We start from the raw sequence: 12836 nt of genomic DNA on the forward strand, positions 1-12836 counted from the left end.
CTCTCATGACCATGTGCCCTTTTCCAAGACTCTCCCCATTCATTCCCATTCTGGCTTGGGTCACACATGATATTCCAGCCAGATTCATGGGGCCTCATCGGGCACGTGTTAGAGGCCCCATTAATAGGACCCTTTGCTGTGCCCACCACTCATCTATTTGAGAAACTGTGTTGATGCCCCATTGTGTGTCAGGAACTTCTCCTAACTGTCCTCACTGCTCAGAGCCCTTCCCAAGATCAAGGGGTCAATTGCAAGGGACCATGAGGCTCCCATAAATCCCTCCCATGTCTTCCTGGTAGGCAGGCACACTCAGCAGCGGCCACAGTAATTTGCATAACTGAGAGGAGATAAACACGACCTGTATCCAGGAAAGGGGGTGGGTGGCAGGTGGCAGCTGACCAAGCACAGACCTGAAACCAAGCTTTCGTCATCCTGGGCTAAGTCATCCTGAGCGTGTGCCACCTGCCTGGTCTTCTAACTACACAGAAGGTCCCCCGGGATCTGGTTTTCTACTGGGACTGAACTTGCTTGAGAAATTGCTAAGTGTGTGTGTTTTTTAATTCAGAATACATTTTTTCTTCCTTTGGATTTAGGTTACTGGGAGCCCAAATTAGCAAGATTAAACAATGGTGGATCATATAATGCATGGATGACAGAAAAAAATTCAGAATTTGACTCTAAACCTTGGATCCAGGTATGACATTAATCTGATAATATTTACTGCTATCTATATACATAAAAGCCTAATATGCAAATTATCCCCTCGGGAGTTCAACTGGGAAACCGACAGTTTGATTGCTCGTTATGACATGTTCTGACCACAGTGGGGAGGTGCAGAATGAAGGAAGGCCCAGACCAGCAGCCAGCAGCCAGGGAAGGAAGGCCCTGGCGAACAGCCAGAAGGCCCCGATCGGCCCTGATTGGCCCTGATAGCCAGCCAGGTCTAGGGACCCTACCTGTGCACAAATTTCTTTTAGTTGGGGCTGTTTCTGTCTGTGTTAGAGATTTGCCTTTTAGTTGTAATAGTAAAAGTGACACTGATTTAATAACTTCTTCTTGTTGCTTCTTTGCAATGTTGTTAGGGGAAATAGCAATTACTAGGTGCCAGGTAATATTCTAAATAGATAACATCCTTAAAATGAACCCTCTGAGATTGGTTCTAATAATATCCCATCTTCCAGATGAAAAAAACTGAGACACAGAGGGGTTAACTAACTTCTCAGCGTCAAGCACAGCTTGTTAGTGGTTGAGCTGGGATTCAGGTCCTCTGTGCTCAAATACAGACTGCATTTTATTAGTTTGCTAAGTAAAACCTGAGGTGCTGGCTCTTTAGTTCTGAAGAAAGCTGGTTGGTTGCTCAATGAATTACGGTGGCGTGTGACTTGTGGACAAGGACAGTTCTGTTCAGTGGCTTTGCTATGTTGCAGGTGGACATGCAAAGGGAAGTCGTATTCACAGGCATCCAGTCCCAAGGTGCCAAACACTACCTGACGTCCTACTTCACCACCGAGTTCTGCGTGGCCTACAGCTCCGACCAGACCAACTGGCAGATTTTCAAAGGGAACAGCACAAGGAACGTGATGGTCAGTGTGCACGTCTCTTTCAGAGTCTCCAGACTCACCTGATGGTCACTATAACTGTGACCATGACTCTTTGCTTTTGTAAAAATACTTTTCTAGGCATTGGAAACACGGAGGGCTTTCTAGGGCCTAATGAAGGAAAGTGGTAAAATGATGGGTCTGTATATTACAAATTAAAGGGATACGCCTGACTTCTGAAATTTCAAAACTCCACAAAACTTTTTAAAAATCACTTTATCGCCCTAACCGGTTTGGCTCAGTGGATAAAGCGTCGGCCTGCAGACTGAAGGGTCCTGGGTTCGATTCCGGCCAAAGGCATGTACCTTGGTTGTGGGCACATCCTCAGTAGGAGGTGTGCAGGAGGCAGCTGATCGATGTTTCTCTCTCGTCGATGTTACTAACTCTCTATCCCTCTCCCTTCCTCTCTGTAAAAAAATCAATAAAATATTTTTTTAAAAAATCACTTTATCATCAAATGAAATACCCGGACTTTTCAGATTGGCAGATGGTGTACGGCAGCGTAGAGCATCTATCTGATCTGGTGCTTAAGGGGCTCATGTTAAAAATATGCCATCAAGGGTTCTGATGTTACTAATTTTTTTCCAATTTTCTATATTCTCCATGACTAACTTTCTATATTATCACTTAGCTATTTCTAGGATAGATAAGCAAAATCCTAAATGATGGCTCTTACTAATCAGTATCAGAGAGAGAACATAGATTTCAGTGAGAGTCTCTAGCTTGAAGAATTTTACATCTAGATTCATGAGAGATATTGGTATGTAGTAGTTTTATTTTTTCGTACTGTCTTTTCTGGTTTTGATATCAGAGTAATTCTAGCTTCACAAGCTAAATTGGGAAGAGTGCTCTTTTTTCCTATTTTGTGGAGAAGATTGTCTAGAATTGGTGTTAGTTCCTTAACCATTTGGCAGAATTCACCAGTGAAACCATGTGGGCCTGGAGATTTCTCTTCCAGAAGTTTTAAGATTACAAATTAAATTTCTTCAGCAGTTACGGGCTTTTCAAATTATCTGTTTTTTATTGGGTGAGTAGGAATAGTGTTTTTTCAATGAGTGGATCCATTTCCTCTAAGTTGCTAGATTCATGTCTGGAGTTGCTTGTCCGTCCCTTATTAATCTTCTGACGTCTGCAAGGTCAGCGGTGAGACTGCCTGCTCACATCTGGTGATGGTCATTTGCGTCTCTTCTCCTTCTGCTTTGTTGGTCTTGTTAGAGATTTGCCTTTTTTAACATCTTTTCAAAGAACTGGCTCTTTGCCTCATTACTCTTTCTACCGTATTTCTCTTTTTTGTCTTGCTTACTTGGTTGCTTAGTCTGCGCCTACCTCTGTTTCAGCTGGATATCTCATGCTGCTCTGGCAGGGAAAGCGCATGGGGCACGGCCTCCTACTGCCTGGGGGTCCAGCCCAGGTTGCCCACCTGCCAGGGACTCCTCCTCTTTGCTGCTGGTGGGATGAGGTGCTCTCCACGGACACTGCAGCGGTGGGAGCCTTGGTAGGAGCTGGCCCCCACCTGGCCTTCCGACACACCCCAGTGAGGGCACAGAGGTGCCTCATCACAGTTTCACGCCCATGGAGGTCAAGGCTCCGCCCTTGGCCTTCGCGATGAGGAGAGGCCATAGTTGTTTCTGTGGAGTTGAGCTTGCCGGAGAGCAATGATTGTCTAAAAGAGCTCTGTCGTGCTGGGCTGCCCTCTCTTGGTTCTGAGGCTAGAGAAAGCAGGGTCGTGCTGGGGCTGTTTCTGTCTGTGCTCATTGGTGTTTCCTGGTTGCTGGCTTCTTCTCTTCCAAGTCTGGGGTCTGTGGGGCCAAAAGGAACCCAGGGAGCCCATGACCATGTTGTTCCTAGGGTCCTAGAACTCTAGCCAGTCTGCCTTCTCTCCCCCTTCCAGAGCGTTCTCATGGTTTTAGTTGTGCTTAACAGGAGGAATCGGGAAAAGTACATTTGTTCCATATTCCTAAAGTGGAAGCATCCTTCAATATGTTTTAAGACCATATTGATTTAGTTCTGGCCACATGAAAATTTAACATCATCATATTAAATGACACCAACATTTTACTATAAAATCACTTTACAGAGAATTTTTGCATAACTAAGCTTATCTCTTTTCCTCCAGTATTTTGATGGCAACTCCGACGCCTTTACAGTAAAAGAAAATCTGTTTGACCCACCGATTGTGGCAAGATACATTAGGGTCTATCCAACCAGATTCTACCACAGACCTGCCCTGCGCCTGGAGCTGCAAGGCTGCGAGATTAATGGTGAGGAACCAAGATGCGTGACTATCTTACCACAGCTCAGAGAGTCCAGGTCGGGAGGTGCGGGAGAAGGGGAAGGACTTTCAGTTCTCTTCAATCACGTAGGCTCCTGAAGCAACGTTCTGGGAAGCAGAGGTTCCATTCAGGTAAACGCTCATGGTGACTCAGCGGACACAGGTTCTCCCGGGCAGGGGGCAGGTGCCATCTTTGTGAGCAGCACCTGGATGGCATGGTCTCCGCCCGGACCCCCAGGGAGGGTCCCAGCTGAGAATGACCTCCCTCAGCCCATTTCCCAGAGAACTGAGATTCAAACTAGGCCTGGCTCTTCCCAAGTCCTCGAGGACACTCATGTAATAACAGCATCTGGCCACATTCCCGGCATGCGTCAGTATCCAGTGAGTGGTTTTGAAATCTACCTCTGCTTCCCAACTTCCTGAAACCTTAACCAGGCTCTGTGTTGTTTCACATCCTATGTAGGTACCCAAGCCTCTTCTGTGTTAAGCTGCTATTTTTCAGGGGATGTAATGTGACCTGTGGTATAAATAGATGTAGGGGACCACATGTGGCCATAATAAAATTCTACGATGTAGTACAAAGATGTTTGAGTAGGACAAAGATGTTTGAGAGTCATAATAACTATTCTCCCTCTCTGACTCTTCCAGTGGTGCTTTCCAAAAATCTTTCACTGCAAAACACATACAGAAAGTAATACCTGCCTTGGGCCTGGGGTAATAGAAAAAAGTAGCCGGCCCAGGGCTTGGCTGATCCAGACCCTGCCTGGCTACTCACGACTAAAGGGAGGAAGAGCCCACTATATAAGCACCTGAAACTCGCTGTGGCAGCCTGCTGGGAAGCCACAGCACCTTCTCTCAGGGTGGAGGGAAGAGCCACACTCATGGTAGAGAAGGTAGCCGAACCTTGGAACCAGTTTCTTATCTGAGCAGGCAATGTTACATACACTCTTGATATTCATGAGGGATGAGGGATGAGGGATGGGCATTGTGCCAGTGCCCAGGTAGCAGGGGCTTGTACCATCTCCGATGAAATACAGCTTTCCTACAGGCAGCCGCACTCCTTGGAACAGCTCCATAAATCATTTTTTCCTCCCACGTGGTGTCTGATGTAAGCGGTAGTTTGATCAGCTCGTAGAGTCAAGCTGACTCCCTAAAATGGGACAGTCAGCTCTGTTCACCCACACGGTTGATTGTTGTGATGGTTGCTGTTGCTGGCACTCTGAGGAACAGTATTCCTTCCCTCCTCTGCGCACAAAATGGGGTATAGGGAGTGCTGGTGGTGCGTACTAATCCCATTACTTTTCTCTCAACAGGATGCTCCACCCCACTGGGTATGGAAAGTGGGAAGATAGCAGACACGCAAATCACAGCTTCCTCGTTTAAAAAGTCCTGGTGGGGAGACTACTGGGAGCCCTCCCGTGCCCGCCTGAATGCCCAGGGCCGTGTGAATGCCTGGCAAGCCAAGGTGACTATCCCTGTTAACACAGTTCTCTCAGCTTCCAGGAGCAAACAAAGGAACATGGGGGGCCTGGGAAGCCAGGCAGCACCCCCTGTTTCTGCAGGTTGTGATCCTGGGCCTGAGGACTAGCATGCCTGTCGACTTGCGAGCTTTCGCTCTAACGCTGACTCACAGAGAAGTTATCATCATCTTTGAGGTTCTTTGTCGAATCTTAATTTAGCCAGGGGTGGTCAAAGGCCAGGTAATAAATATTCTGGGCTTTGTGAGCCATACATTTCCTGTCAAAACGACTCATCTCTCATTATAGCGGGAAAGCAACCATAAACATTATCATGGCTGAGTTCCAATAAAACTTTATTTACAAAAACAGGTGGTAGGTTAGATTTGGCCTTGGGCTGTAGTTTGCAAATCCTCTTTGAGACAACTTACATTAGCACTAAGTGATTTAGATTTCCAACATCTTCTCTTCCTTTCCCCCACCATGTCTCCATTTAGCAATATTTTTCATTTTCTTAGGAGTGCCATTAAAATTCTTTTGTTCCAATTTTTCTGAGAACTTTGTGACATTCCTTTAGACCAAGCATGCCAAACTCAAGGCCACATGCCTCGAGGCATGCGGCCCACCAGCTGCGGTTTGAAACGCTTGCTTTAGACAATTGGCCGCATAATAAAATGGGGTAAAACCAGGAAGTAAAACAGTGATCTAAGTTGGAGAAATAGCTTTTATATTGCCTCTCATATCACCCACAGAGTAATTCAGGTGACAGTTTTAGGGTAACTTAATAACTGACTCACTTTTATTGCACTCTTCAACTGACCTGAGACATCAGAATGACATCAGAAATGAGAACAATCCCATCAGCCAATTTAATCCAAGTTCCCTGTTTTCTCTCCTCCTAACCCTCCCTTAAGGTGCCCACTGCAATTCCCTGGACTTGCTAGGGATTGCCACCTCCTGTCCTTAAATTAGGTCACCAGAGATGCTAGTGGAGTGACTAGAAGACCTTGGGCCCTGTACAGATAGTTTTGGGAACCAGTATCTATGCCTTGAAACTCATGTCTGGACCTTCGGAGGGTCACCAGAATGTTAGAACAGCAAGCATCTGATCTGGATTTTTCCTTTCAAATCTCAACACAAAGGAGATGAAATAAATACTTTTGTTTAGACTTCTTTTTCTCCTCAGAAATCCCGTTCTCCCCATAGGCAGCTCAGTGCTCCTTCCTCCAACCCAAACACCTCATTTTGCAATTCTGCAGAGGGGGGAACTGAGACCCAAAAAGATAAAATAATAAAGTTAATAATGTCACATTACACTTATGTAATTTTAAAAAATCATAAAAATAAGAGTAAAAGGTTAAGGAGAGAGAGGAAGAAAGGTGTTTCCCAGATGACACTTTAGATTTGTTCATGGCACAACCTTGTCCCCCACCCTCCATGGTCCAGCCTTTTAAAAAAACTTGCTCCGAATACAATATGCTCTTAGTCTTTGTGAAATAATAAAGGCTCCAAAGAGGAAATGCTAATTTTAATTTTTAATACTGTCATTTTAAATCTGGAATTCTAGGTCACAATTATTTGTTTCGCTTAACCTATTAGCATGAAATGCATTTATAGGGTCTCTTTAGAGAGGATGAAAATCTAAGCGAGACATATGTAGGCCTGCATGCAGCTGGAAGGGTCTCTACCCCTTCTATGCCTAAAAAAAAGTTATGCCTAGAAAACCCCTCTAGCTACCTATATTCTGCTTCACTAGTACCACCTTGGTTTGAAGACACTACAATACCACCAAATGCCACTAAAGGGTATAACAGAATTAATAAAAATCATCCAATACAATACTTTTAATCCAATTAATTTTCTCTAAAGATATATAAGGTATATGACTATAAACATATGCATGTGTATCCATATGTGTATACGGGCATGCACATATGAGTGATGTTGAGACAAATATATCAATATTCATTATTTCATTATTTCATATAGAACTGAATGAGACTTGGGGCTTGATAAATCTCCCAGAATTGAAAATTCATCTCAGATTACTCTAAAACTCAATCTGTCCTCTGATCCTCCTCCTCCACATGCGTAGCACCAAGCATGTATCTAGGCATTTTATTTGGCCAGAGGCGGGACAGTTACTGTGCATATCAAGCCCTAGGTGTAGCTTTATCAGGTCTCTCAGTGTATTTGAAATACCTGAAAAGAAGAAATTGGACTATGTCTCTTATTGGACATTAACAACGGAAAGGAAAGTGGGCTTTTCTAAAATAAAGACAGGATACTATTCCATTCTTTCCCAGGTAACCCTTCAGTAATCAGTAATATCATCATAGCATTTAAACCAACTTGCTTACCAGAATAACACTTAAATATAATTTATCGGTTGAATATTTTTCCCAAGTCAATTTAATTTACTTGTTTATTTAACAAATATTTGATGAACACCAACTGTGTGCCATGCTCTGTGAGAAGTGCATAGAAACGAAACTCATCGGCCCCTGTCCTCAGGGACGAAGGGATACAAAGATGGACCCAGATCATGATTGCATACGTGTGAACGACTCCGGAAGAAGTTAGCATACGTGTTGTAGCAACAAACAGAACAGGGAAGGCTTCGAGGAGTCGTAAGGGATGAGACAGAAAAGAAATCCTTGGAGCTCTGGCATTTCTGAGTAACTTGGTCTAAAAAAAAGCGAAGGTTCTGGCATCTGTCTTACCCATGTGTTCTCCTCATCTTCACAGGCAAACAACAACAAGCAGTGGTTACAAATCGATCTGCTCAAAATCAAGAAGATAACTGCGATTGTTACGCAGGGCTGCAAGTCCCTCTCCTCTGAAATGTACGTGAAGAGCTACGCCGTCCACTACAGTGACCAGGGAGTGGAATGGAAGCCTTACAGGCAGAAATCCTCCATGGTGGACAAGGTACAGGGTGGTATCCGGGCAAAAAGGAAGCCGTTAGAAAACGGTGCTGTGATGAGAACGGTACCTTGCATTTGCAGATAGCTCTTTGCATTGGACAAATACATGCTGGCAGGTCCCCCCTGTAAACCCTAGCTCTGCAGGTAACTGGTCCTGGGACAGGGACCGTGCACATTGCCTCCTGCTTTGACTGAGCCACCTGTGAAGCAGTGAGAACAAAGCTCCATGGTCTGATGTGAAACATCCTTACCTCTGATCGAGAGAGATGGAGCTTGGGCTGCTGTTGACTTAAACACTTATTTCCCACACTCCTGAAGGCTGGGTCCCAATCAGGGTGCGGGCCCTGTCGGGTTCTGGTAAGAGCCTCTTCCTGTTATGTCCTCACGTGGCCTGCCTTGTTGAGTCCACACAGAGAGAGCTCCCAGGTCTCCTCCCCCCTTCATTATGTGTATTAATTCCATTTAATTTAATCCTAGTTACCTCCCAAAGGCCCCAACTCCTAATACTACCTCACTGATCTATAATAATAAAAGCATAATATGCTAATTAGACCAGATGTCCTTCCGGACCAAGCCAGGGCTGCAGCTTCCAAGGCTGGGAAGGCCTACTCTTGCACGAATTTCGTGCATCGGGCCTCTAGTTTTATATAAAGTATCAAAGTTTATATATGAATTTTGGGAGGACACAAACATGCAGTCCATAGAGGGGTCCAGAAACTCTACCACTGCATTAGCGTTGCCTTGGATATGCTTGTTGTTCATGACTGATCACACACCCATGGCCATAAGTAACCAGCCCCTGGGTTGGCTGTTTCTTTGGTTTGGTTTATTTCTCACTGTACCAGGATGTCCTCCTGGCAGGATAAGCATCATTTTTAGAAACAAACTGTGGGTTAGCTTCTGCTGTGTGTGAATCATGGGGAACTTGCTGGGGATGCGAAAAACAAGCAACCCTTCCCCCACAAAAAAAAGGAGCAGGGACACAGTTTAGCTGAAACTATAGGGTATATCCAAAAAGGAGGACTATAGACGCATGGTTGCATTTTATTTTAAATATTGGTAAGAGCTAACCATGTATTGGTGCCACTATCTGTCACTTACTAGGTACTTCTTATATGTTTACAGACTTTTGTTAATTCTTACAACTTCCATAAGGTAAAATTTTATTATCCCCATTTTGCCAATGAGGAATCGAGAATCAGAAAACTTAAGTAACTGGCTCCAAGTCACTCAGTGGCAAAGGGCCTGAGGGCAGAGCTGGGCTTGTAGCTGCCCATACACCGATCAAATGTTTTCTCCTCCCCTACTTTAACTCAGATCACCTGGGAGGCGGAATTCCTAATGAGACCTGTCTGGAGCAGGATTTCATTGAGGGTCATCTCTGTGTTAATGTTGTCTGTGTTCTTGGATGCCTTTGGTTTGAACAAAAATAATTTTAAAATTAACTGTAAGATTTGTGTACTCATTATACTACCATTAAGGATTTTCTCATCTTTTGCTTTCAGATTTTTGAAGGAAATAGTAATATAAAAGGGCATGTGAAGAACTTTTTCAACCCTCCAATCATTTCCAGGTTTATCCGTATCATCCCGAAAACGTGGAATCAAAGTATTGCCCTTCGCCTGGAGCTCTTCGGCTGTGATATTTACTAGAATTGAATATTCAGAGAGACAGAAAAGACTCTTAAACATATCAAGCCACTTAGAGTGGGCAATGTATTTTATAGCTATGTTAAATTCTCTATTAAAGAATAAAATTTTATATGTGAAATTTTTATAATGTAACTCCTGGCTACCATTAATTGAGATGATAGATAGTATTTTTGCATTAATTTGAATGTAAATGGGAAAATAACAAGAACCAACAAGAAGCCCTAACCGGTTTGGCTCAGTGGCTAGAGTGTCGGCCTGCAGACTGAAGGGTCCCAGGTTCGATTCCGGTCAAGGGCATGTACCTTGGTTGCGGGCACATACCCAGTGGGGAGTGTGCAGGAGGCAGCTGATCGATGTTTCTCTCTCATCGATGTTTCTAGCTCTCTATCCCTCTCCCTGCCTCTCTGTAAAAAATCAATAAAATATGAAAAAAAAAAGAACCAACAAGAAAATGGCTTATCTTTCACAATGATTAAATATGCTCTATGAAGTAATTCTATTCTATTCAAGTAGTTAACATGCTTCACCATAGTTCTTTTAAACCCTGAACATATTAATAAAAGAGATATTAATGTTTAAAACCATACCTGGGTAGCTGTCACTCCTACATTTTTCTTTAAAAAACATACACTATGGCCCACCTGGCGTGGCTCAGTTGTTGAACATGGACCTATGAACCAGGAAGTCATGGCTCGATTCCCCATCAAGGGCACATGCCTGGGTTGTGGGCTTGATCCCCAGTGTGGGGCGTGCAGGAGGCAGCCAATCAATGATTCTCTCTCATCATTGATGTTTCTCTCTCTCCCTTCCTCTCCATTCTTCTCTGAAATCCATAAAAATATATTTTAAAACACACACACACTATGATTTAAGAGTAAAGGAAACAAATGAGAATTTTTAATGTTGACTTTTTGACAGTGGAGAGAAAAGCAATCTTATCGTGTGAACGAAGAAAGCTTCAAATGCCCTGTCGTACCCACAGGACAGTGGTTGTTCTGACCCCCCAGGAGGAAAACGCAAGTAAGCATCTTCTCAGCAGCCCCGTTGGCCTATGAATCTGACCTGCTCTCCCTTGAGCTGACGGCACAATGCGGATGTTCAGCATTAGGGGTCATTAAACATAGAACTTGGAATTTTGGCTTCATTCCAGCTGACATTACGTGGCACTGTTTCAAACATAGGCTCACCTAAGGGAGAGCTGGTACCCACTGGCCCAGTGCAGCGATGCCAGTCAGTCCTGGCCCCTGGCCAATTTAATGCTCTGTGGTCACTCTCTTGAAGTTCTTAATAATTTTTTAACAATGAGTCTGACATTTGCAATTTGCAAGAGGTCCCTCTACTATAGAAATGGGCGGGATCTCTTCTTGTCTACCGAAGTATAATAGAGGCAAGGAAATCAGGCCGACTAGCAGGTAAGGGGAGAGACGAGAATGGAGCAGAGATCCGGCCTCATTGCCCACTGCATGGAGAGAAAGGGCCACGAAGTTTCAACCACCTGCCTGGGGCCATTGCTAGTTCGTGTCAGAGGTGAAACTGGAAGCAAGATGAGCAGACTCCCAACCTCTCCGTCAGTCTGGTTTCTGTTCCATAAAATGGAAATGATCATGATAACGATTATGATTCATCCTCCCCAGACAGGTCGACATGAATATGAATATGAATTATTAATTAATATGAAAATCACTTTGGACATCGATAAAATGTTTGGGTTACATCTGATCTGTGTAGAAATGTTAAAACAGCTTTTAGTTTGAAATAAAACCATGTATTTTTATTCCTCTCTTTGAAGTCATGTAGATGAAATTACAACTTGTGCCGTATCCTCCAATGACATAACATACTCCACTCTTTGTTATGTAATAACTGGTTGCTATGGGAAAGAAATTAGTGACTCACAGTGTCCTCACGACTTGGAAAAAGAAACAAACAGATACAACCTGAGCATTATTCATCACTGGAAATGAGGAGTCGGGAAAGAGAGGCTATGCGCGTATCATAGATACACAGGGTCAGAGGAAACACGGCATTAGTTCTCCGGGATTTTTTCAAGTTGCTAAGAGAAATTACAAACTTGGTGACACTTTTTAGAATAACTGAATAGTCACTATCTTTTGAGTTCAGAACCATTTGGGCAAAGTCAACAAAGCACTATGGTGGGCATTGTGGGGGAGAAAATAAAACAAATCAAACACACCACTCTGGCTCTTCAAACACTTGTTACCTAGTTGGTTGGATAGAGAATACAAGCTTAAAACACACCACTCTGGACTTGTTACCTAGTTGGTTGGATAGAGAATACAAGCTTAGGAAGCAAACACAGACTGTAGGAAGATTTCACCCTGAGGAGTCAGTGGTAAAAATTCAATCAAAGGAGTAACCCCGGGAGGATGGAGTCAGCCAGTGGAAACTTTTGGAAAAGGTGATTTGACCCAGACCTTGAAGACATTGGGCATATATTAAGGTGATCTTGGCAGAACCCCAAAGAACCGGACTGGGATAAAGGTCAATGAAGACCAGAGAAGTAGAAGAGCTTTATACTTAGATTCAGGTCCCTGTAAGCTTTCCCTGACATACCTACCCCTTCTCCCCACTTCCTTGGTACACAATCTGACACTGTGGAGGGGGTACCCACCTATATCCCTCCATCTCCCACCCCCACACCATGCCCATAAGTCCAGTCTGTTTGCAAAGTCAAAAGAAATAAAAACAACAGCTACCTGGAAGGACCCGGGGATCCGACGGTGAGGTAAGAGAAACATGCAGATACAAAACGTGTCCCTAATCTGCAAACTGTGAATGACAGACGGTGGAGACCAGGCTGAATGTGAGATATATTGATAATGTGATGGTTGCACACTGGCTCGCTCAGGTTGAGAGGACCAGACATGCTGCTCAGAGGGAATGGAGCAGGGAGAAAGCAGGTAAAAGTG

At 44.0% G+C, this 12836-nt stretch overlaps 1 protein-coding gene across 1 annotated transcript in view; it reads left to right on the forward strand.

Moving 5' to 3' along the window:
* The window catches only part of F5 (coagulation factor V (proaccelerin, labile factor)), a 60393-nt gene extending 50278 nt beyond the window's left edge, over positions 1 to 10115 (forward strand). Inside the window, exons 20-25 of the mRNA XM_005861214.2 lie at positions 594 to 694; positions 1428 to 1583; positions 3715 to 3859; positions 5184 to 5335; positions 8076 to 8258; positions 9760 to 10115. Of these exons, the coding sequence (XP_005861276.1) occupies positions 594 to 694; positions 1428 to 1583; positions 3715 to 3859; positions 5184 to 5335; positions 8076 to 8258; positions 9760 to 9906 (884 nt within the window). The 3' untranslated portion in view covers positions 9907 to 10115. The remainder of the gene's footprint in view (positions 1 to 593; positions 695 to 1427; positions 1584 to 3714; positions 3860 to 5183; positions 5336 to 8075; positions 8259 to 9759) is intronic.
* The last annotated feature ends 2721 nt before the right edge of the window (positions 10116 to 12836 follow it).

Source organism: Myotis brandtii, unplaced genomic scaffold (assembly GCF_000412655.1).
Source record: "Myotis brandtii unplaced genomic scaffold, ASM41265v1 scaffold1460, whole genome shotgun sequence".
Classification (NCBI taxonomy): domain Eukaryota; kingdom Metazoa; phylum Chordata; class Mammalia; order Chiroptera; family Vespertilionidae; genus Myotis; species Myotis brandtii.